At 37.2% G+C, this 26938-nt stretch overlaps 1 protein-coding gene across 2 annotated transcripts in view; it reads right to left on the bottom strand.

Moving 5' to 3' along the window:
- Positions 1-4302: 4302 nt before the first annotated feature.
- Positions 4303-26938, bottom strand: part of PLPPR4 (phospholipid phosphatase related 4) — a 34096-nt gene continuing 11460 nt past the window's right edge. Inside the window, exons 2-7 of one of the 2 annotated variants that reach the window (XM_075759994.1) lie at positions 23265-23450; positions 19058-19187; positions 17173-17368; positions 12392-12449; positions 10940-11113; positions 4303-8925 (exon numbers count right to left, since the gene is read on the bottom strand). In XM_075759994.1, the coding sequence (XP_075616109.1) occupies positions 7588-8925; positions 10940-11113; positions 12392-12449; positions 17173-17368; positions 19058-19187; positions 23265-23450 (2082 nt within the window). In that variant the 3' untranslated portion in view covers positions 4303-7587. Of the gene's footprint in view, positions 8926-10939; positions 11114-12391; positions 12450-17172; positions 17369-19057; positions 19188-19489; positions 19654-23264; positions 23451-26938 lie in introns of those variants that run through there. The other variant, XM_075759995.1, reaches the window with a different exon arrangement.

The following is a 26938-nucleotide window of genomic DNA, read 5'->3' as shown; positions in this document are numbered from 1 at the left end:
AATCCAGTTTCTGAAGCGATTTAGACAGTGGCTTATTTTTATTGTTCAAAGAGTTAATTGATTCCCCATACAGTAGTTGCACTCTAGGTGAAACAGGCTGGTAAGTCTTTACAAGACTCGTATAAGACTGGCTATAATAGAAGATGAGATGTGCAGTGTTGTCTATAAGGAATCCAACTGCCAGAACCATACACTACAAGAAAGTACCATCAATTGGAATAGAAGAGATGGTCTTGCATTAGAAATATGGAATTTGAACTTCATTCTGTGGGAAATAAGTACAAAAACTGCACAATTAATGCACCCTGTAATTGCTGTAGGAGTATTGCCTTGATGACAAATGAAGGATCAGACACTAGAGGGTTTTTTTTTTAATTATTTTTCTGATGATGCAAAGCTCTCTGGACATCGGATTAAAGCTTCTGAATGATATTTAATCCTTAATGTTTTTAGAGTTTTTCATCTCCAGTTTTCCACTACTTATTTAGTCCTGTTAGAAAGTATGCCAAGTTTGTGCAGCTATGTTGTCTTATATATAATAATTGATCATCGTGTATATGTTTCAGAATTTAATTTCTTATTGAACAAAGCAAGTTAGATGCAGTTTGTGGTATATTGCTGATCCATGGTTTGTCCTTAGTGTAGCAATGATGCAGTATATCTAGCAGCCTCATTTGTTTCTATGGCTGCAGATCTCTTGCCATGTCTCTCTACAGGTTCTTCTTTATAACAACAGACCATTTATAGAGTCTAACATTGCTTAGTGGCACACAACTGCTACTACCCAGCTCACCTTCCTAGCTAAAAATTCACTCTGTGAGCTTGACCTGGTAATATGCTCTTCTCTTGAGTTTTGAAGTATTTTAGTTATGTTAGTTCCATGTCCAGGGTTGAATTAGCTAGTCTTCTTCCTTGTTGTAATTTTCCAAATTTTTAATCCTGAATCTCATGAAGTATTCATGTAGCTTTTGTATCACTTCACAGATTAAAATATGCTCTCATCAGTTCCTTTGGTTCCACTTCTGCCCCCTCCCAATGACAAGAGCTTGGGGGGCTCTGTAAACTAGGCACATTTTCTTTCTAAACTATGGAGGAAATTAATTGTTTCACAGTGACCCAGTCTTCAATTATTTGATGAATAATTGAAGAGTGATTAAGAAAGCACTGATTGTACTAATTATCTGCCTACTCTGCTTGATAAACATCATGTACAAATTTACAAATGACGATTTGTGCTTTGTTATGTGCTGCTTAATCTTCCATTTTGTAAAGCACCTTGAACTTCCTCCTGACTCATTGTTAGAGCTTTCTCTTGACTCATTTTCTTTTCTTGGGTAAGTTATAGGATATTTTTTGCTAACTTGTATCTGAATTCTTCTACCTGCATCATGAAAAAGGTTAGTGAAAGGAGGACTCTTTCATAAATCTCATTAAAAATGAAAGTACTTTAAGAAACCTCTTCAGTGGTCAGCCTTGGTTTAGCAGATTAGAGAAGTCTTCTGTCTGTTAGGCATACAGAGCTCACAGCACTTTTGTATTAAAAGCAGAATGTGATATATGATGTCTTAACTGTCCTGATCATTTAAACCACATGCTTCTCTTCCATTTTTGTGCTCATTATTAAAAGGTGAAAACCTCACTGTCTCTGGTAGTAAACCTAGGCATTAATTTGGTTTCAGACCCATGGTAGTTCTCAGGAAACAAAAACCTGGAAGTGGCTAAAGCCTACAACTATTCCCCTGCCAGGCTGGCGTGATCTCAGTGTGGGGAGGTATAGGTTGCTGGAAGTACTTTCATGAAAAGTCTTTTCTCTGATAAGAGTGAAGATAATTGTCCTAGAGAGAAGAGAGAAGCACCAGAGGAGACTGCAACTGATACCATGCAGAGGTTTTAGCTAATGTTTCTTTTGGGCCTGGGAACAGATTTTCAGCCCCTGATGATGCTCTGCTAAAAAAAGTGTACACCTGGTACTCTGCTAAATATCCACATCTCCTCTGGTCTAAAACAAACAAGTTCCAGAGTGACTGGCCCTCAGGGTGAATTATGTTGCTCAGGCAATGGACATCACGTGAATATGTGTATGAAAGAACACCAAAAGAATACATTCTGAAGAGTTTGATAAACACAGGCTGTACAAATTGAAAAAAACCCATTATAGCTAGTTTTAGGGAAAATTCAAATATGGCTATTGTTTGCAAAGCATTGATTATATTGTCATATACTTTACAGGTAAAAATCAGCAAAGTTATTGCTCCCAATTGTGTGATGTTATTCTCTTGGTAGAGCTAGTTTTCTGGCCACAATAAAGTGTAGAAACAGACATTGTAATCAACAAGCTCAGTTTGAAGCAGGAACAGAAATAGGAAAAGAATCAAATTATGTTGATCGCATTGCACCCAGATACGCTCTGGTCTCCTCTGAATGATTTGGTGAGAGAGTAGAGCTTTCCCTTATGCATCATTTAGTTGCTGCAGAGACTTGAAGATCCACGAATCCCCATGACTCTCATTTTTCTCTGAGCATCACTGGGAAAGTAATACAGTTGGAAAAAGCTGAATGACAGTTGGTCTCTGAAGGAAGGGAGGTTTTTTGGCTTTTTTTTTGGGTGGGGGGGAAGGTTTTTTCTTTTTTTTTTTTCTCAAACATAAGAGGTGCTTTCTAGGTCTGAGCAGACTTGTTTGAGTTCTGGATGACTTCTCATCTTCTTTCTTTTTTTTTAGCAGGGCTATGGAATGTACAAGTTTCTTATTACCCTTTATGGCAAACCGCTGGAGGAAGAGATTTCTTCTATGGGAGGTATAACCAAATGATGTCTTTAATGCATATTTGGAATGCCTGAATAGATTACTGCAGGTAAAACAGAAAAATTTTAGAGAGTATTTGCAACCTTGCCAGAGTTAGTTCCTTGATTTAAATTATCTGTTTAGCTTTCTGTTTCTGAAGCCTGATTTGAACACATTAACTTTGTGTTATGTGTGCATGTATGCACATCTATGCGGCTAGACTTCTTTCATTTTGAATGTGCAGTATGGAGACACTTGCTAGTTTTGTCCAATGATTGATACATTCTGTGCTATAAGATTTGTGAAGAGATTTTATTCACAATTTATGAACCAGGGTTGTAATGCCTTTAAAATGCTCCTGCCAAATTAGCTGTGCACTGTTTTGTCATATAAAAGGTCTTCATAAATCTATACCAAACTGATTATGGTACAATATGTTTTATGTGGCTTCCGATATTAAGACTTCTGAAGTTCTTTCAAAATCCAGCACAAAATAGGTTTAAGTTTCAGTGTAATCACTCATACCTTTGAAAACTCCTTTGCATGATTAGATACAGTCATCAATCTGGATCACAGTGAGCTCTCAATTTAGTGACAGTGTTGCTGTAGCCAGAATAGTCTAAGAGAGTAAGACAAGGTTTGCCAGTAGAAGTAATTTCTCATTTTAGATCAAGTTTTATATTATAACCTTTACATCCAAGGTACCCTTCAGAGGGGGACTTCATTTTTAGCCTAACTTTAGATGTTTAAATTGTGCCTTTTAAAATGTTTGAACTAATTGTCTAGGCTCCTTTGTAGTCCATGGAAGGGGCCATTCCCAGAGAGAACTCCTCAGATTCGTATTAGGTGTATTAGGTCTCAGCAGTCATACCCTAGCATGGTCTGGTTTACCCTCTTGCACTCCTTCCCAGGGTGTCCCTGAGCCATAGCTGAGCCACCACTGCCTGTAGCTTTCCCAGGCTACCAATACATATCCTGGAGGGTGGGACACCCTTGATCCCCAGTCTTCATGTTTCACACAAGATAATCTGCTGCCACACCAGCATCTGCTGCTGGCCAAAGTAGAGGTCTCTCCTGAAACTGGCTACTCATGCAGTGGGGTCAGGACATTCTCCAGCTGCAGCCACAAAGAGCGAGCTCCTTTGGTCACCACAGAGGGAGTAGTATCACAACTGCATGTACGCTTCCCTTTCTCTCAGAGACAACATACTGTTTTCCGATTCTCTTTTGCCCGAGGGCACTGATGACCACTTTTACGTGTCATGAGATACCTAATACTGAAAAATAATTTGAGGGAGAATGAGACTTCGCTTCACCACAGAGATGACTAAATATCAATGAGGAATTTTACCTTTATTTTCATGAAGTTAGCACGATAAACTCACACAATAGCATTGATCTGTACTTATTTAACAAAATACATTTATAGCAATTTACAAATTCTTTTCCATTTGAAAACATTGCATAACATTTTATTAAACACAATACTTTATATAGAGAATTTTCATTTAAAAACATATTTTATTTTTGAGTATTTTCTTTTCTCAATAAAGCACAGCCTAACAAAGAAATTCGTGCCTGTTAGCAAGTAAGAAAATCAGAACACTAAGATGTCACCTGTCAATTTATTTGATTAAGTTTAAATTAAGGTATCAGTGGAATGTAAACAAAGAGTAATTTTACAAAAGGCTCCTTATCAAATATACATGCAGAGGTCTGAGTTCCAATGTATATATTATTACATTTCTGCTCTCTAACGTAATATAATTTGATAAGCCATTATTAAAAACAGTAGCCTTTGGCACTTTGAGTAAAAAAGAATATATCAATATTTATGTAAAGAACACAATTTCAATGATTACACAAGAGCTTTAAAATCTTTTGTTAAGAAATAGGAAACCTTAGGAAAAATACCACACTGCACTTGAAATAGTGCAGCAAGTTTTAGAGTAATAAAAGCAACACGTATGCCAATATATATCTGACTAAAACCAAGGAATAAAGAACAAACACTCCCACCAGGAATCCTGCTGTTTCCAAAACAGCTAAATCGCCAGAGGGAACATTTTCTAATCTTTGCTTTATTGCCATTATTCTCTATTTCAATTTTCCATTATTTCCGGGTTCATCTACTTATGTTCTTTTCCCCTGCACTTACAAACTAATAAATGATTGCATCTTATTTCCCTGCATCGATAGGCCAACAGTGATTGTGTCTTACCCTTTCCTTTAAAGCTAATCCTACCCGCTTTATTATGTACCTAGACTAAACTAAATCCAAAGGGTTTTATTCATGACAATCCAAGTTTTTGTAATTCCTAGGAACCTTGTACAAAATTTGATATTAAATACCAAGGACTAAAGATTCATCCTTTTAAAAAGAAAAAAACAAATCCTGACTTGTAAATACTAGAGTCTGAGAACATATTTCTAAAAAATTACTCTTTTTTTTTTTTTTTTCCCTTCCCTGGCAGCTATGATTATTTTTCCCAGTTAATGTGCCTTACAGTGTGTCTTCAACATACTGTGCATTTAGCATATACAACATGCTGCAACCCTACTGCTTAGCTTCTTACATGTAACTTGCAGAATGCTTCCTCCCAATCATCAAATGTATGATGGGGTTGTCTTCTATTATTAGCAGGAAAAGTGTGGTCATTTCCTTAAGAACCAACACTCTTGCACAGGACTGGGTGATGGGCAGGTGATGGAAGCATTGCTTGACAGGGTTGGCTGACAGCACTCAGCTAAGCCTGGAGCACCTGTATAACTGGGAAGGTATATAAAGCTTTCCATTGACTCTGAATCCCTTATTCTATACAGATTAGCAAACACCATCCTCATACTTCTGACATTACTTAGAACTGGGGCTGGGTTTGGGATTTTGTTTTGGTTTTGAGGTTTTTTTGTAGTTGGTTGTTGGGTTTTTTTGGGATTTTTTTGGTCTGAATATGTGTTGTGCTATTTATCTTCTTGGGATGGGATTATTCTTCCTTCTACCTCCTACTTGGCTGGGGTAGGGTGGGCTTTTTCTCAGAGTTATGTGGGGTAGGGTCTGTAGACAAGTTCTGACTATGCAGTACAGATCTGGTTCTCTGATACTCTAAATCAGAAGAGGACTTAGAGCAAAACACACCTTTCAAGAAGCCAGAGAACAGACCTGATCTGCTGCTACTTATTCAGTGAAGGAATTGCTAAGCCATTCCCTCCCCTTCCTAGCAGGGGAGCTGGGAGGTGTCTGATAGTAGTTCTCTTTCAGGTGGAAATAATCTAGGAGAGAATGAGGAGCTGCACTGGGTGAGCACTGCCCCCAGCTTGCTTCATGGTTTAAGTCAGAGCCAAATGTAATGAGGCATTCCTTCTAGCATGCCCAGGACATGCTATGCTTATTCCTTTCAGAGCTCATCCTTTCAACAATTTTTGGCAATAGAAATTTTTAGCAGGTAAGTTCTTTCATTATATTTGAGCTCAATTTACTAAAATAATCTGTGTTCTCTCAGGTGCAGAGACCCTCCATATTCTTAAGTGGCAGTGGTGGGGGGAAAAAAGAAAGCTTAAGAAGGCTCTGAAGGGTGTCTCAAGGAGGTGAACAGTAGTAGTGGCACAATGCAACACTCATTCAGTGATTCCGCAATACCAAGGCATTCTATTTTTAAAGCGAAGCATAAATCCCCTAAATGATAGTGATTGGGGTGAAACTTGTGATTGTTCCTGTGGCATACCAAGCAAATGAGGTGAATGACTGCTTCTAAGTGTGAGCTATGATATTAATTACTGTCTCCTTGCAAGCTGGTCAGGAAAGTGGCCGTTTGTTTTTATTTACTCATGGCTCACCTTTCACATTAACACATCTTGCAGTTATTGGTGTCCTGCTTTATATGTTTAAAAACTAATAGAAAAATGGAAGGGTTGCTGAAGGATAGAATAAGAGGTTTAGAAATGTAAAATTGAATTACTTGTAGTACTTTAAAAGACCCCTTAAAAACCATAATTTAAAACAATTCTACAAGTTAGCCCACTAAGAAGCAGCCTCTTCATTAGTAGCACCTGTTCTTAAACAAAAGTTGAGCAGTAGCAGCAAAACTATTCAAAATAGATAGTTATTCCATTCTAATGGAATGTCACCCACACATTTTTTTGTTGCAGTAGACATCTTAAAGAACTACACAAAACCTTTGCAATCTTTGAATGTGACAGATCCACTATAACAAAGCTGTAAATATTTCCTACGCTAAATGAATGCAGCCAGCATCATCATAGTATTAGCAATATTACTTTTAAAGTAACTGCACATCAATATGTCATGTGTTTGTAGAGTCTAATAAGTATGCAATTTTTCAAAACATGTAAAGTTATCATCAGCACCATCCTGTATTAAAGATTTGGTGCAAATTCTGCAAAGGTGAATATATACTACTGATACAGCCTTTGCTGTGAAAAATTCAGTTGATTTTTGGACACAAATATAAATAAAAAGTTGGCACATTCAGGAAATAAAGTGTCTGTGTTCAAGACCATTCTTTTGATTGACATCATCACCCTTGGATAAATGTTTTGAGTCCAAAGAAACAAGTTGCATGAAAATGTTTCACATTAGTTAGGTTCTGGCATTGTGCTTTTCCCCCCACCACATGCTTCCCACAGGCTCATGCACATTGCACATCAGCAGTGCTCAAGAACAGTTGAGCTGCTGGTCAATAATTTGGCACATCAAAGGTAAATATCAGCTCAAAACGTAGAGAGCAGAACCTGTGTCAAGATGTGTTTACTTTGTGGTGGTATGGACCAGCTGATATGTCTCCTTTCATTCCTTGTATGCTCGTGTGGGGGATGTGCCTTTATAGAAGATGTTTCTAGTGTTCTCTGGACTGCTCCCTCTCTCAGGGATTAAAATGATGTTCCCTTTTCTTCGAAGTGTTGAGTCCCGGCTAGAAGAAATGGACAGAGTCTCTGAGCCAATCTCACTTCCCTCCACTGGTGTGACTCTTATTGTAGTGATTCCATGATGGTGATGTTCACTGTTATCTATGTTGCTCCTTTTCCTGTCACCTGACCCATAACTGTCTTTTAAGGAGTCACAGCTCTCAGAGTCTCTGTTAAGATCATTTAGCTCATATGTCTGACGGAGGGTGATTTTTTCGGGACCTTTCCATTTCCATGATCCGCTTCCTTCACCTTCTGATGGCATCTGAATTACAGGCCTGTTATTTTCTGGATGAGCCTCAACTCTGACAATGCTACTTGGCTCATGGTCTGTCAAGGTTTTATATCTGATGGCTCCTGTACAGGTGACTGTGCTTCCCTCTGAACTCTTTGGACTGCCCTGAAGCACTCCTTGCTGCTTAGACATGGCTATTACTTGCATGATTCTTGGCTGGCTATTGCTTCTACACGCAACACTCTTCTCGGCAGCTTTCAGCCATTTAGCTCTAGCTGAACTACTTTTGGGTGATGTGTTCACGTTCTCTTGAGTCTCTTCAGGAATATGCACTAGCTGGGATGAGCCAGGACGTGACTGAATAGAGACCCTCGGCCCACCAGAAAGACCTGAGTTGTTACAACCTGGTACATTGCCAGGTTGAATTTTCAGGTACTGGCTAGTTGGGCCATGATGATCACCATTTACACCCACTCTAGAGGGTTCTGAGCTTGACCTCATTTCAATAGCCCGTGGTGGTGACTGGCCAGATTCAGTCTCTATTACTTGCAGTGACAACTTTCTACTTTCATTCTTGTTCTTCCACTGGGAAAGCAGCTGTTTGGAACGGGCAGAATCCATTGATGCGTGTATTGTTGCATTTCGTCTCGCTGGATCTTCTAAGGATGGTGTGTTGACTCTTGGCAAAGTGTTGCTAAAAGTAACCATATTTTCCTTTCCCATTGGGCTTCGTGGTGTTATTATTTCTACATCAGCATTTGCTCTCTTGATATTGGTCAGAGACCCTGAATCTCTGTGGTTTCTATTCAGGATACTGTCTGTACGGTGAGAGACAATGCCATCACTGCTGCTACCATTTTTACCTGGCAGGATTCTGTTGGCATCTTGACTGAGATCTGTCAAAGACCTTAGAGGTTCTCTGTGAAAATTTGGGTGAAAGACATTCTCGTCACTTGGTAAGAAGTTCCCCACAGCATATAGGCCCTGATATTTGAACAGAAGCATCAACAATCAGTTATGGAAAAAAAAGACATTTTAAGGTATTTTAATTATATTTTTCTGATTTTAAATAAATAATGAGTGATAGAATTAGTCCAGCTTAACTGACAGGGTATACTCACTTTCCTTTCCTCATCAATATATCCTTATTCTAAATTCTGTCTTGAATCTGGTATATCTAGATATGTATGAAGTTGTCTCAGTAGGATAACTAGGGCACATAGTTCCTGGCAGTAAATAGTTGAGGAAAAGACAGCCTCCTTCAGTTTTCATTTTATAAAAAAACAGATACAGCTGAAAGAATGTTTTTTTATGAAAATAACAAAATAAATGTTTGTAGTCTTCTAGGCAAAGCTATTTTACAGCTATACTACTGCCTGCTCTGATTTACTGAATCTTGTTACAGCTTGAGTTGTTCTCTGCTCTGTGATTCTGCCCTTTCTACTGCATAATAACCATGTAACACTATCTACATGATAAAACAATTTATCAACTTTAAATCAATTGCTTTCCAAGCTGTGCAGAACTGTAACAAGATTTAGTTATACAACATTTATTTTTTTTCTTATTCAGCAGACTCACTGTAAAATGCTGTCATTTTAAATAGACTGAGAGAGAATATTCTATGAAAGGGTCAAATGCCTGACTCAATCACTTAGATTACTTGTTCTTTATGCTCCTTTCAGAGTTATTTGTAGTTTCACATTATTTCCCCTCCCCTTCCTCTTATTGGTGTGTAGTTTTCAGGGCAGATTTACTGACTACGGGGTATGCAGGACAATGTACTCTCTCATGTATGTTGTCATGCAACAGTATATGGAGAAGACCTAACAAAGACCATACTTGTTTGTGGCTTTCAAATATGGGAACAGCAGCTCCATTTAGGAGTCTACAACAGCTTAATCATTTGAAATAATATTCTCAGAGTGCCTTTCTGATCACAGTGAAATCATAGAAACTGACTTTAGTAGCTCCTGGGGTTTCTATTATCTACCCTGGTTGCTGTTCCTTCTGCCACTGTGAAAGCTGTTTTTCCCCCAGTCACCTTTGTAGACCATCTGCATGTACCTTAGATTATTTTATTACAGGAAAAAAAGGAGGATAGGGTATGAACTTGTTTTAGTATTACACTAAAATTAATCATTGACTTCTTGGGGGTCAAAAACTTCTCACTGCCTGTTAAGACTCTTCTGTTCACCTGCCTGCACTGGAGCAGAAATGTTGTCAGTAGAAGTTCCCCATTGCTCACAGGCACCTGGGTTGACACTTGCTGAACAGCTGGGGCAGCAACAGTCATTTTGGAGGCATACTGAGCACAGCAAGGAAAAACAAATGCCTCATGAGCTTTCTACTGACAGATACAAACAGGCCTATCCTACATACTCCCTTACAGGACCCTTCCAAGGTGCTCCATCTGTTTCAACCCAATACAGAGGAAAAGCAGAGGAATAACCTGGCGTGGGCATTCTATTTCCCCTGCATAATTTCCCCAAGAGCTCCAAAGAATCACAAGGATGTAATATTGTCTTTAATTTCTTACAGGTTCAGCAATTTACTCAGCTGAGTTATTCCATATGAATTCAACTATTTTTTGGGCATTATAAAGTTAATATTGGCAATATAAACTCAAGCTGGCAACAAATCAATTAATCTAATATTTTTCTTGCATTATGCTTGTAAGTGTGGAGTAGAAAAGATGAGGATCTTTAAGTATTTAATGAAGCATGTAATGTTAGCGTTGTTTCTGTATACAATGCCAGATGATTATATACCACTTTGTGCACTGTTATGGCACTTTAAATTGAAATACATATTTGCTTTTTCCTGTTCATTTTTAAAGTGATTACCCCTAACATCATCATCTTCAACACATTTTGACTATGTTTTTTCATTAGGGCAGGTGACCATGATGAAAGGTTTTCATAAAATAACCAGTACTCTTATTACTGCCTTATTAGTTTTATTTGCTAAAACTTAACCACGTGAATATTATATTTACCAAATAAAGAGCAATTCCTCCTCCTATGAGAAAGCCACAGTAAACATCAACTGGATGATTCTTATACTGGGTGATACGAGTTAGACCACATATAATTCCACAGATGATAAAAGCAAAGACCAAGAGTGGCTTCAGGAGTTTTGAGGAGTCTGTTAACGTAGAATTGAAGTACATCTTGAAAAAAGAAAGAAATGAAGAAGCAGTTGAAGAAACTTAAATTTACCTAAGAGGACATTAATTTCCCACATTCAATGTTTCTTGCACACATATATCACTATCACACAGTAATACTGCAAATATTCAGTTTAATTTTATTTTACAGCCCTGTTAAAATTTGCTCACTTACTATAGGAAAATGTGAAATCACAAGGAATGGATTTCCAAAAACATAGGCAGTTTTGCTTATTGATGTCAATTAAGATAAGGATTTTATGCCTAAATACTGTTCACAGTCAGAGCCTAAATGTTCTGTAAATGTGACTAAGGAGCCACTGCTTCTGAAATACAGAAGCCAGATGTCATGCCAGATGAAAGCAATAACCTGTTCTAACAAAAGCTACCACCAGATGCTTTAGAGACACATTTCTAAACTGGGGGCCATGATGCCAGGGAGGTCACAAAAATTAAGTGGAGGTGGTTCATCAGTATTATTCCAAATTTTGGCCTTTCCCTGGGCGGAATAAAGACTGGCAAGCTGCCAGTACAGGCACAATTCCATTATCTAATTTGAATAACTGGTTGTTATTGTTGTTTTCCTCTGATTTTTACAGCGTGATTGATGGAATTATTTTATTATTTTTTAAAAAACTTCAAGTAAATGGTCACTCATACAAACGTTGTAGCCCATACTGAAGAAATGCCATTGGTCAGATGTGGAAAATCAGCTGTGGTCACTGCAGCATGTCCTACAGTTCCCTGCTAGTTACTGATGGTTTTTATTCACTTGCTTTGCAGTAGCACTTTGGAGACCTCTGGGAGTGATTGTGCCAATTCATTCATGCTGGAGTTCTATGGAGGTCAAATGAAACTAGATCACCTAAATGTTTGTTCCTTAATGCCTCAAGTTTAAAAGCAGCGAGTCAAGTGAAGATAGCAATAAAGAAAAGGCAGAACACATAAAAGTTAATTTGAATGGTAAGTTAAAATATCACCCTGTAAGACAGATAAGCACTGCATTTTATATGTGAATAATATGAGGCACCAAATATACTTTAACATTATACTTTTTGTTGCTTCTTAACAAAGGACGTGAAGCAGCTGATTTTTTTCTGTATTATTAACACAGCTGGTTTTATTTTCGCTGTTAGTAGTTTTATTTTGCTTTCAAACTGGGAGGATAAAAACTTACATCTGTCCAGGATATCCAGGCAACACATGACTTTACAATATTCAGCAAATGACTTTCTGAATTTTGTCTTGTGTAAATGAAAATGAACAGAGTTGGTTACTCACCGAAATGTACACTGCTGCAAAGGCTGCCAGGGTGGCGTGTTGAGAAGGGAATGACTTTCTGCCAAGGAAGGACACTCAAATTATGCTTCTGAGTTCAAATACACTGTGCTAGTGTTCACTTGAAAAAAACACTGGGTGGTACAGTCATTTTCAACTTACACTTCCTAAGCAATATATGGTCAATCAGTAACATTTAAGTTCTACATTTCTATAATCTGGAGAAAGGACCAATGTTAATGAAAAGCCTTTGTTTTGAAGTAAACATTTAGCATGAAAGTCTGTGTGTGTACTAAGAAAAGTGTGCGTACTAAGAGAACAGTGGGAACGAGCTAGAGACTGAATACTTGATTGAGAGAAATATCTATACATTTATTTCTGTAAATAAATTTCCCTAATAACTTTTCAGTAAGTACCTAATTTATACAACTTAATGCATGAACCTTCTCACTGACTTCACTTGGACTCTTTTCAAAGTAAGGACTTACACACTTTCAGTTCAGCAACTAAATTCATCGTCTTCATGCCCATGCTTTTTTGCTCTAATAATGGGGGGGGATGACAGGGTGACATTCTTCTCAGAGAGAGGCAAACTACATCTTTATTTGCTGTTAGGTTTATTTTTTAAATTTCAGCACTTTATAACATGATAGGAGTGAAAGGAGCACAAGAACATGGAGAAGGCATTTTAAGAGTTACTGGGCACCTTCCTGAAGCCCAGAACAAATATGTCCAAACTGTGAGAGACAGTAGGCAATATAAGGTCTATTCTTGAAATTGCTGAGGGCCTTCTGCTCTCACTGAAAACCTGCAGACTTGAATGATGTGGAAACTACAGATATGAAAATTAAAAGTGACAGCTTAGCTTCTACTTCTCTGACAAAAAGGAGGGTTTCTGTAAGCTACACAGAACCATCACATGAGGGCCTCTAACATTTTAACGTTATTCTTCATATAGACCCATTTCAATCCTCTAAAAACAACAAAAGAAAAGTGATGGGAACATGAAGGAGAGATTTTTACACAGTAGAGGGAAAACCTTAGATGGCGGTGGATTCAGTAACCTCTGTTCTGTGGCAGACATCTAGTTCATAGCTTGTAGAAGCCCTAAAATATTTTATGACCTCTAGCTCTAGAAGTAAGATGCAGTAAAGATATGTAACAGTTTTTATCTGTACATTTATCTCCTTAAAATGGCATGGACGTGTGATGTAATGTGCTGGCTGTCTTGGTGAATATCTATCTTGCAGCCATGTTCATCTGAGAAAGCTCAGCTTGGGATAAATGCTTCATCATTCGGCTTCATGGATGGGTCTTCCTGCCCTTACTGGGTCCATGTATACCCATTTTTCTAGCAGCACCTGAGTTAGCTAGTTTAAAATAGCAAAGACTGAAACATAGTCCTTTATCTTTAGACAAAGACATTTTTCTGCAAAGCAGCAAAGTCTACTTTCTAAATTTTTCCCATGAATTTTGCCTTATCTGTTCCAAATAATTAATTGGCAATTAAATGTGTGCATGTAGCTCAGTGTGAATGCCACATTGCTGACCTGGATTTGAGCCTATGGCTCCAGCAGGTTCATGACTCTGGCCAAGATGAAATCAGCATGACTCTTTTTCATTTCTAAAGACAGACCTAAATTATTATTCTTCCTTGCCCCTCCTCCAGCTCCCCAACCAAAGCTTTCACAAATAGCGTCCCTGGGGAACAAGTTCAGGGTTGAGGACAGGAGGATAAAAACATGAAAAAATTTGAATGTTTATAATGGCTAATCAACTCCTTTACCCTGTGCAGGTTTTAGTGGAAGCATAAGTCTACTTACAGTCTCTGTGGAGCTAATGTGTAGATTTGATTCTATGAACTTTAGTACCACTCAGAACTCAACCTTAATTTGATGGCATTTTTATAGTATATAAGGTGTCACTATGCTACAGTCAATTTTCTTTGTTCTATTTTCTATTCATGTGCTTTCAGGGCAAGAACCACGTGTTACAGACTGAACACACTCTGTGTACTGTAATGGTGACACTGCTTTTGTTCCTCTATTTGTTATCTTTTAATCTAAAATGAAAATAATTCAAGCTAAAAATATCTAGCCTTTTTGTATGGCTCTGTATTTAAAAGGTGAACAAAGGTCTCAAAGAAAACATATCCTGAACTCAGATGACAGTGTACCACTCTAAATGCTCATGCATGAGGGTGTGTAGAGGGGGAACAACGATCAGAAAGAGTCATACTGAGTCAGAACATCAGAAATGAGGATAGAGAGCTCACTGGAGATCTGAATAGAAATGACTGAAAAGACTCTTTGAAAATAAATAGAGAAAAAGATGGACAAAGGAAACCACTGGATATTTGGGGATGTTGCAGAAAATGATTTCATATAATCAGCCAGATAAGTATGTGTTCTTCTCTATACTTTCATTGGGGAGTCTAGAGGCAAATTTCTGGAGCCAAAGTTTCTGGGAGGTACAAATAAAAAATGAAGGCCATTAGCAATCTCAGAAAAACAAGTTCCTTACAAGCTGAAATTATTGAAGTCAAATTAACCTCCTGGGCTGGAGAAGTTATACCATAACTCCTATAGTAGATGACTGAAGGAAATTTTGAACCAGTAGCAACTGCTGATTGCTTTGGTAAAGTTGAGACAGGCACAAGGAAGCAACAATTTAATAAAGAAAAAAGGCAATAAAATTGAATTAAGGAGAAACTGAGGGTGGTGCCAGAATATTATGGATCACCAAATGTATCCTCTATGATGGGAATAAATTTGAGATATCAATATACGGTCATCTTCTTAAAGAAACAGAAACACACAAAACCTGATTGCTTAGTCTTAATATGTTACAACAAATTTTGCTGTGTTTTGGAAGTGATGATATTTAAACTTAGGAGCGATCAGCATTTTGGGAATGGCTACAGGCAGTCAATTCAGAGCAGTAGCCATCATATTTGAGATAATAATAAAATTAATGAGATGTAATCATGAAAATTTTTCTGCCTGCTCACGTGTAAAGCTACACCAATTTCCCTGGCACACCATGTAGGTGTGAGACACTGCTTGCAAGCATCAGGCTTCAATGGCAGTATCCCAGTAACAGCAAATGGTTATGGGAAAAGAGACAGTGAGGTGAAAGCTGATATGGTAATTCTGGTTATGCCTTTCACCAAATTATTTGGTCCAAAGAGAGCTACAATTCTTCATTCCAGCTCCAGACCATGCCCACACATATAAATTGAAAAGATATTGCAAAATAATCAATGCTAATTATGAGTCTTAGTCCACTAGACGTATTTAAGACCAAATACGTCAAATAATTGAGGATCTTTAAACATCAGTGAAATTGGTTTGTCCCAGTGAAAGGAGACTGATTATGAGATTTGCTGGAAGATACTTACAAAGTGAATGATTTCATGGCTCCCCAGGGTGTTCACCATTGAAATAAATGGAAAAACAAACAAACAAACTAGGGAAGGGGTGCCTTAATATATAGACAAAACATTTTCATAATATCCATGTGACAAAAATGTAATGCCACGAGGCATCAAGTTAAAACAAAAGCTAGCATCTGGGGCTGCATACAGAACAAGAAAGGAGTGCAAAACTTTAGTGAAGTGGATGTGACAGAAGTAACACAGCTTCATGTCTGCTGATCAGAGGTACACAGAGAAATCATGCAGCTTGGACAGAAATTGTAGTCATTTCAAGCATTCTATAATTTTGCTGTAACTTTTTTGGAGAGCAGGAGATTTAAAAAAGCACCAAAATTTTGAAAGACTGCAAAACATTCAATGACTAACAGGCAAGAAACCTTAACCTGGTGTGGAAAAGATATGGAAGACTACTATTGGATTCAGCGAAGAGCTTCATGATTTCAGTAGTGTGGTGCATATGTTTAGGACACTTCATACTAATGAAGTGCTTGAACTAACGAGTAGCAGATGTATTGGAACAGTACAACTTACTGACTTATACCTTCAGATTCCTTGTTTAAATCTATGATCTGTCATCAGTAATTGAATTATCACTATTTTATCACATCAAGATTGTTTAAAATAAGACATATAGTCTAGGTTATATTTCAACTTGACTGATATGCATGTCCAAACCCTGCTATTATAAACAATATTAACTTCTCTCATGACTATTTAAGTAGGGAGGCTAAAGACTAAATGATCAAGGAGGATAAACTACCAGTTAGAAAACCACAAAAGAAGAGGCATGTGTTACGTGAATACGCGGATTTGCACTGTTGTGGTCTTTCCTCTAATAAAGGGATTTTTTCAATGCTGTCAATATAAAAAACTTAATCAACTAGAGAATCAGAAAACAAACTCCAACAAATCCCAAACTGAAGCCTCACAAATTAAGACCAAAATGCCAGAACAATAATGTACGTTATACAGAGGTCTCAGATAAAGTACTTGGGTGATTTCTTCCTCTGCCTGTTATGGGGAACTTACCCAGATCCCACTCGGAGAAGCAGTAGAAGTTATACGTATAAGTAATTGTATAGGAAATTGTCTCCTTTGGAGAAGGGAAAATAACTAGCTACTAACAACTGTGCTTCAGAATCTGACAAAATCTTCCAAAGCCCACTGTTGGCCTAATATCTTTGTGCAGAAAATGAAACACCACTAAAGAGACACTTATGCTCTCACCTTTGTTATAAAAAACCGACAAAACTCATTCAGACTTTAACTAGAAAAAAAAAAATCTTGAAAGTGAGACAGAAAATAAAAAATGAGTACTTAAATGTACACAATGAAGGACAGAACTAACCTTCCAGCATTGATAATATTGAGATCAGCTCCTGAGCAAATATCTTCCACAACGTATGAATTCTCTGTGCAGGATACATTTAAGGATGTATAGTTAGGCTTGCAAACGGTCAGGAAATATGGTGCCTGATATCCTGTTGATAGCTGTATAATATCAGTAACAAGAGCAGTAGAACAAAGACCAAACACATGAACGCCTAGGAAAGAAATCAATAGAGCTTGTTAACTTTATGCATAAATTAGATTAATTCATTGTGGCAAAATACATTAAACAGAATTCTGGTGGCTTTTGTCATTGGACTCGAGAGAATTTAACTGAAGAATAAGATGTATTTTTTTATCAAAGCTTATTGCAAAGTTGAATTCTTTAATGTAAAAAGTTAAGATTATTTATGCTGCTTTTCTTCCTGTTGATACTTAGCATTTCATTTTGATGGCTTGATGTCCTCCAACATCTTTTCATAAAAGTGAACTACACTGGAGCTGCTTCAATTTGGCAGGCTAAAGGACAGCCATCTATGTGAGGAGAACATATATGCTCATCCAGTCCTTGGACTTGCCCACTGGGATACAGGCTTTTAATAACGTGGACAGGTGCTCTGAGGACCTGTTCTTTTTTCACCACCAGGGACTCATCAGCTGACAGTAACTTTGGCTACCTTCACACCTCTGATATTTCTTGAGTACCAAGTCCTTGCCACTAGTCCAAGTATTTGAGTCTTTTTGGTAATTCATCAATGTTTTTGTCTGGTTAATAATGCCAAACTCACAAGGCAGTTGAAGTAAATGCAGTTGTTTTACTGAGCATTTTCAACTGCTTTTCCCCTAAAGATTTATCTCTAATTCCCTACTTGTTTTCATACAAATAAATTTATTTTTCATCTTAAAATTGAAAGAATGCTAAGGTCATTAAAATATGAAAGAAACTGCAAATTCAGAGTATGAATCAAGAATGAAATTCATGCATCTTTGAGCTTGTCTTTTATGTTGATGGAATGGGATGCCATAGAGAAGAAGTTGAGAGCAGTTTTACAGTCCTCCTTGTTGATGTTGTAACCTAACATCCCCTCCGCTCACTTCCTCACTACTGCTCTTTAGAGGATGCTTTACTGGTCATAGAGTGTATAACCTCTCCTGTCATTACCTCCCTGCTTGCAAGACTACAGAAACCTAGTGTACAGTCCTCTGACCAGGTTTTCAGTCTGCTGTCCTGCAGGTTGTCTTTGCCTAGACTGCCCTCTCTAATGAAAGATTTGTGGAATAGAGAAAACCTTTCCTTTAGCCACTCAGTGGTAGAGGAAATTAACTGTAAGAAAGGGAACAAAGTCCAGTTGCCTTTTCAAGTTCAGTTTTCATAAATGACAATTAAAACAAAGTAAAATAAAACAATTCAACATGTTCCTCTATCATTAGGTTGCCAGATTTTAGTGCCTTTTCAAGAGGTAGATAAACACATCCCAGAAAAAGAATGTCAAATCTACTGACAGTTTCTGACAAATTTTTACTGTCATGCTGAATACTGTGTCAGGTGGGTTGAATCCTTATGATGCACTGAAGGTAGGTGGAGGAAACTATACACTGAAACCATTGCAAGGAAGCCAGCTCAAGGTGGGCAGAGAAGGAAAAACAAATTATTCTTTTAGAAACACTGACAATAGTACAGGAGGGGAAAGGGAAAACTGAGAGCGTTAATGCTGCATTACTGAGTATAGGGCTCCTCTGTCGCTTGGTTTGACAGTTTCTTCTCGCATTTTCTGGTAGAAAAAGATCTATGCCAGTGACAGCCCTGCAGTGTTCTGAAAGATTGTTTCAGAGAAGGAAACCTGCATCATGAAAATTGAATGTATATGGAAAGCTCTTCATTGTGACTAGCATTTGAGACCCACCAACAAATCTGACAGCTCTTCTAAGAAAAGAATTGAAGTTGCATCCTCCTGCATTAATATTGGCCTCTGTTCCAATCCCATTTCTTCTTTTGGACAGGCAACAGTAGAGAATTCCTTCTCCTATCATTATCTGCAATGACAAAGGAGCCGTTAAATTAAATGTAGCAGTTACTCAGAAGACACTGATTGAATTTAAAGGGCTGAAATATAACTATACCACAACCAATGCCATCCACTGACATGTACTCGCCTTTAAAAGATATGTATCAGTATGTAAACGTTCAGTAATACAACTTAGCCTGAATGAAGGCAGGCAAGAAGGTGGCACTGAAAGTGGCATACAGTATACACTGCTCAGTGGAATTAGGGTCTTGATCCACAGTTGAAATTTGATGTTTCTACAATAAAAAAGTAATAATTAGAAAATCTCACCTCTAAAATAATCCAGAGCCACTGCAATGTCTTAGTGCTCCTGAGGTGGTTTTAGTACTCAGTCTTGGCCTCAAGCCTAGCAATCCCTAGCAGCTTCTAATTACATGGCAACCTGCTCTTCTGTATTTGTTTAATTTGGCTTGGGTTTTAACCAGATCTACAGCAGTAGAAAAAGTTCTGTCATTATGGTCCCTCTGAACACAGCATGCAAAACAGATTATGACTGAAGCCCTAGACAAGAGTTTAGAATAGAAATAAAGAGAAGAATATAAAGGAAAAATAGTGTTACTTTCTGGAAAATCCAGGTGCATTAATACATTTGTAGTCTCAGGTTTGATGCACTGTTAAATAGTGCAGCGGCTTGGAAATCTATGTAGGGCTTGTACAGATTTCAGAATAAGGGTTGGGTTGAAATATTGAAATTAATGAGGCAGTTCTCACCACTAAGAGGAGATTCACCTTGCCTTACCACAGATGCATTGAAAACTAATGTATGCAATGCACAAAGCTTACAATGCAATGAGATGTGAAAGCATCTGAATTATGCTGAATCTGCTGTAATTACCAGTGAAGTTTGTGCCTGCTGAGACCCTTCACTCTAGGAGAAGGGAGATACAACGGACAAGCTTAGTCTAACTTTTTTAGCTAAAGGTTCAATAAATTGGTTTCTTTTCTTTGCCAGAAAAAAAATTGAAGTAGCAAAGGTTGTCTCATTCCATGGAAAAGTCAGTGGTAAGGTTTATTTAAGGAATTTTAATTAGATGAGAATGATGGTCACTATTATCTGCCTCCGTTTGATCAATTTACAGCTGAAACTTTTCCCAGAGAATCAGTAGTATTTCAAACTTAAAAAACAGAGAAACTCTAATAGTTTTTATCCAAGCTCTAGGGAATGTCTGGCACAGGGAAAAATACCAGAGTGATGGATTAGCTTGTGTGATAGAGGAGAAAATTGGGAAACAGCAAGGCCTATGTCAAGGAAAATCCAGAGGCTGGTATTTCCAAGGAAACAAACTCCCACAGTAGAGGAGGCAGTAGGACTGAAACTGCCAACAGTGAATTTCTATCCTTGCAAACTGATTTCCCAAATCAATGTGATCTAATTTCCTGGTGATCTCTGTTAGAAAAGCACATTTTTACCTTTAAGTAGGTTTTTAGTCAGTGGCTGATAAGGGTTTGAACCTACATTGATGTGATTAAATAACCGGTCCTAACATTTTTTAATGAATAACTAGAGAGAAAATATGTCAAAGGATCAGATTGAGAGTTCTTTGAAGCAAATGGAAGTCATGTTGCAGTTCATGTATATCTATATTCCAGATATAAAATATCCATGTTGGTAATTTCATGCAAGTTCACACTGAAGTCTCCTGTGCTTTATGAATACGTATAGGAAATTTCATATATGCTATAAGACATACGTCAATAATACAAGTAGTAATTTTCTGTAGCACTTCAAGGCTATAGAACAGACCTGGTTAAAAGCAGTTGCTGCTCAATGAGCAAAAAAACCCAAAGAGAAAACCAAAACTATAAAGCCCCAAATCCACACAGATTGTTCTGTAATGATAGCTTGGGAAAATAAATTACAAAATGCTAGATTTGTTATTAAAAAAATTACTGTAAAATGAATAGATTTAATATGTACTCTAGTCTTGGGAAAACTTGAGTATATCAACAAAAATAATATAGAAAAAATTAAGTCCTATTCTAATATTTATGTAAGGCTTTAAGGAGGTATCAAGACTGGAATTTGCTTGTCTTCGCCCCTCCTGCCCCCCCTCCTTTCCCCCCCTCCCCCCAATTATACTCTTTAGTAATATTTAAAATGTGGCTTAATCACACCTGTATTTTATTGAGTCTTGATGACCTTGATGACAATGGCACAATTGTAATCTTTTTGCATTGAGCTTTATTGGCCTATTTTTCCAAGGAAAAAGGGAAGAATTGGACAAAAAAAACCACCCTAGCTTTTTATTCAGAAGTGGACTTGAATAATAAAGAGCTGATGCTCTACACCATCTTCAGTGCCTTTTATTAAAAGATGTAGTGTATTTTGCCCTATAAGAGCCCATTCTCCAACTAATACAAGCATCATGTTTATGCTCACACTAATACAAGTGAACTATACCTTCCTAATGCTTGCAGCTTTTACGTAGTTGTACTTTGAAGCTTCAAGATTTACTTTCTTTACTGATCTTATATTTGATAGGCCTGCTTAAGTGTGGGTTTGAATTCTTCGCATGTCATGGTTTTGGTTAGTTGTCTGTACTGCTGGTAGGAGAATGATTCAAGAAAGAATAACATTTTCTATTGCAAGATTTCATGCAATGCTGAAATAATTTAGCTGTAATCAAAGCCCTTAATAAACATTCTGTAACAAAGTGGGCATCTTTCATCTCCATTGAAGGTGTTTGATAGTACCTAGGCTTGACATAAACTCTCTGAAGCAAAAATCAGCTTTTACTCCTATACCGTGGCCCAAGTGAGCCCATATAGATTCCTTCTATGGTTATTTCAGGAAAGTCCACTTTGTTTTCAGAAATACTGTCTAAACTTAAGAAAACCAGCCAAACTGCAATACCAACAAGTTTTGGTTTTATCACAGTATTTAGTGTTTGCTGCAAGTATCTGCACCAGGAACACTGAAGCTCTTAAAAAAAAAAAAAAAAAAAAAAAAAAAAAGACAAATAAAGAAAAAACATCCTGGAAAGCAAAGAGATAATGGCACTTGATGATTTTTACATGGGCATCACATTTTACAGATTTTGGAATTGCAATTTGGCTAGTATTATAAAAGGAATGAAATGGTTGAATTTAAGGGAATTCAGTGGAGTTGGCAGCAGAGATACATTTGCAGCTGGCCTTAGAGAAGTGCCTAAGCAAGATGTGCAGTTATTGCTGTCAGGGGAGAGAAGAGATCCTTTTAGAAGGTTGATTCAGCTTTTTAGGTGCATGGAATCACGCAGTGAAGGTGAATTTCTCCATTTGCCACACAAGAGTGGTGTGAGGATAAGGGTCCTATCTGAGCTGCCTAAAATCAGATACAATGAGTTCCCTGTCTCTATATAAAGTCTTTAGATTTCATTTCAATTTGACGCTGCAATTCCAGCAGGGACAATAGTCACCTGTATCAGACAATTTATATTTTGTTTCCGTAAAATAGGGATCAAACTGCTCATATTCTGACACAAAATTCCTGTTCTGCTGAAATCATCTTCTCCCTTTGGGTGAATGATTAAACCATTCTCCTTTTGCGTGCTCTTAACAACGAACTTGCAATTTAGAGGAGTCCCAGTGCTATTTAGGAAAGTGTAATTGATTTCATTGACACACTTGATAGACCTTCTCACTGAATAAAGCTAGTTCTAACAAAAGTGGCATGTTCAGTGCTGTAAATTAAAGGCTTCCATTTCCAACAAGTTCTTGAATTTTTGGTGTATCTCAGAGTATGGAGATGTCCTGTCTGTAAAAGATCAAATATTTGTACAGCATAACAGAGTGATTCAAGCTATTCTCACCCAACTGTAGATGCTGTTTCTTAATGTTAATTCCCACAATCAGGATAGTGTGAGTAGATGAACTGCTACAGGGAGTGCTTTAAGGAGTGTGCCTCCTTCTGTTATAGAAGAATAAAAGATGAATTTAAAATCCTAAGGTAATTAGTCTGGATGACACTCTGCAGCCTAACTGACACCAAAGGAGCTATTTTCTTTACGCCAACTGAAACTCTGTTCAAAATCTTTAATAAGTGACAGCAGCACCTCAAACTTACCGTAATTGATGGTCCCGCAAAAACCAGACTAAGCAACATCAAGAAGGGAACAGACTCTTGTGTAGGTTCAATGTATGGCATACTCAGACTCTTGTCATAGCAATTAAATCCAGAGTGAACTGGCTTGAAGACATCGGTAAGTTCAAGAAAATAGAGGCTAACAACAGAAGATGCCAATATGGGCAACTAGAAGAGAAGAAAGCAACAAATTACTGTTTGGAAATGGAATAGCAATGCTTTTGCAAAGACAGCATAGTCTGTTAATAAATCTCTGTGATGTTTGCTATTTACATCTCACTGCTCCTTGTCATATCCATTTTACCATCTTTAAATAATTAATTCTCTAGAGATATGATACTATTCAGTTGACATCAGATAACCCTGTTGTCTACCAAGCTAGTCAAATCACCCAATCCAATCTTGAGCCCACATAATTTAGCCTTTTCATCTATGACTCATTAATAGATAAACTTTGATTTTTTTTTTTTTTTTTTTTATTTTTAAAAAGGAAGTACCAGGACTGCAGTCTCCCATGTGGGTCCTCAGCATCCTGCTGTTCATCATTACCCTTTTTGGTCCTTTAACAACTCTCTGTCATGTATATGACTGTTTATATCAAAGCCAGTTTTCATTAAGTTTCAAAGTATCAGTTAACGAAAAACAGTATCCAGTGCTTCCCCAGAATCTAAATATGTGATAATACAGTGTTCTGCCTTCACACATTTATTTTGTAATTCTATCAAAAAAGCAATTAACTTCAGCAAGACTCAGTCTGTGTAAAACCATGATGACTACAGTTCACAATTCTTTTATCCTCTAGCTACTTAGTGATTTTACCCTTCGCAATTACTTCCAGTAATTTATTAAGAGCGAAGTTGGCTCCTCTGGGGATAAATTCACCCCAGCTTGCCACCAGCTCCTGAAAGCACAGATTCGACCAGTAAGCCTCTGTGGAAGGAAGCCGCTCAAGAGAAGAAATAGCAAAAAGACATTTTGAAGCCATCGATTTATAAGTGAACAGAGAGAGCAGCCCTGCCCCCAGGGTGGGCATTGGGGCATTCAGAGGTGACCAGCAGCATGTGATTATTCTCTGTATCCTCTTAGTAAATGTTTAGAAACATTTTTTGTTTGTTATTTCCCAGAGTCCTCACTGAACAAGGCAACATTAGAACAACTGCCTGCTCCTCCACCAAGGTGAATGACTCCCTCCCTGCGTCGCCACTGCAATGAAGGTACCTATGGATAATATGATGTGAACTGCCTATCTGTTTCCTTTTTTCTTTTTACAATGGCTATCACTTTAACTTTTCCTCATTGTTAGCTGCAGCTGAAACGTAAAAGCTTGCGACTACAAAATAGATTCACTTAGATAAAATCATAAAAATCTGATACGGCTGTATCACATTCTTGAGAAAAAAACCCTCCTTTTTTACATCAAGCACCTCACATTATGAGAAATAGGGATTGTCCTAATATAATTTCAGGCATATTTAGATTATATTATTCTTGCAATGTTCAGTACAGATTTACAAAAATAATTGATTGATTAAAATAAATGTAATTTATCCCATTCTACAATGGAATAAAAAAGCAGACATAAAATTTGATAAATATGTATATTGGAAAAATGATGAATAAAACCTGCTCTATATGGCAGAGGGACAATGGTTTTTTGCATTAACTGGGCATTTTCACATTTTTAAACATTGGGCTTTTAAAATGCAGACTTTTTGTGCATAAAATATAATTCAGGGTGCTTAAAGAAGGAGAAGTCTAGCTAAATTTCACGGAAACATTTTTTAATATGACTTAGTTTTTGTTTGAAAAGAAGAGCTTATCTTTGATGTGCTGAAGGACAGATTTGAAGAAGGTGAGTTGTATCATTGAAGTGTTATAAGCAAAATTTGCAGAATGTGGAGAATGGAAGAATTTTGCCTGTCTGGTTATCTGTGTTCAAGTACATTGCATTGAAATGTCGCATAGTTTAGAGGCTGTGATTGTAGAGAAAAGGAGGGAATATGCACTGGCATCCTTACGTGCTATGAGCATTACAAAAATAACACCAGGCATCTAGTAAGTTTGCTTCAGTAAGTAGCGTGTGTGTATATATATATATTTATAACTCAAATGCATATGTATATTTGCAGTCACATACTATATTACACATACATATTATGTATAGCATATGACATACACAATGTATAATACATATTATGTAAATACATAACTATTATATAATCTCACATATAATATGTATCAAATAATTATATACAATGTTACTAAATTGAGTCCTGCTTCCTGCCCATCACAGAAAGAAGTCCAATGCTGTAGCTGGATGCATTATATAGTACTACTTCTTACTTCCTGCTGGATGCAGTCCTTGATTAACTATAATGCAAGCACACATGATTAGTCAACATGGGCTAGACTGTTTCTAGTCATTATACAGATGTGCAGGGATAAAAAAGGACTTCCATAAAGTCTTCATACTCTGGGAATAATTAAGATTGTTGTGGAACTGCATGCACTTCTCTCCACACCTGTCTGCACAGAGATGGTGGAGCTGTTTGGGATAAGCGGCCTACTGACCAGAATGCTGGCACAGTGCACAGTGCCCTGGTGTGCAGGGAGCTTGCACCAAGTCTCTGCTGGTCTTGCTGGGACACTGAAATTCTGCACAGCATTTGAGCTGACACATATTGCAACTTCACTTCTGCACAGCGTTTAACTCTTTGCAACACCTGCAATGTCTTTTATTATTAACTATAAAAAAAAAAAAAAAAGTCATACCTAATGACTTAGCCAGGGTCTAGGTCCCATGGGGCAAAGCATCTTATAACAAGACACAAGCCTATTCCAATGAGCTAAACGGACCAAATAGGCAAAGTGCCTATTGCCCTTCTTTTCAGAAATTATGCCCTTTTATCTAGATGCCCCCTAAGGTTCATTTCGTAGAATGGAAACAAAGACCTGGCAGACTCATGGAACACCTCACACTCAGAGATTCATCTTCATTGTGTATTTTTCCATTTCTCTAATGTCAAGAAAAGGAAAGCTTCTCCTTGAACAACAGGCTCTGCATTACCCACAAGTCCAGCTCTACTTATAGTATTCTTAGGCAGGCAACTTTTTAAAATGGCAATATTAGACTACCAAAAATAGGTGATATGAAGTGATATTCTATTGTGAGACACTAAAATAAATGATGTGGATAACTTTTTTTTTAAACTACTGTATGTAAGCTATAATTTTATTGTTAATTACAAAATCAAGTAATCATAAGAATTGCATTTTACTGTCTTGTGACTTCACTACAGGACTCCCATATTATTTCTGACTGTAATTATCCATTCTGCTAAAAGAAAAGAAATAATTCTAAAGGACTAAGAATCTCCAATGTATCTGCTTACAATACTAATGAATAGATTTATAGTCAATTTGCTATATACACTATGTCAGATCCCACAAGACATTTTTCTTCCTATCTTTTTTAAAATACAAATACAAAATGTGTCTTCTAAAAGTCTAACATTTCTTTAAAAAAAAAAGAAAATGTTTCTAAAATTTTTTAAACAATATAACTGGCTATTTAATATATGAATATTTATGGAGTGTTCTGCTTAAGGCAGCAGTAGTTCTGTAATTATAGACTTCAGCTCCCAACACCTTGAAAA

This window comes from Balearica regulorum, chromosome 8 (genome assembly GCF_011004875.1).
Source record: "Balearica regulorum gibbericeps isolate bBalReg1 chromosome 8, bBalReg1.pri, whole genome shotgun sequence".
Lineage (NCBI taxonomy): Eukaryota > Metazoa > Chordata > Aves > Gruiformes > Gruidae > Balearica > Balearica regulorum.
This window is presented reverse-complemented; position numbering and strand designations above follow the sequence as displayed.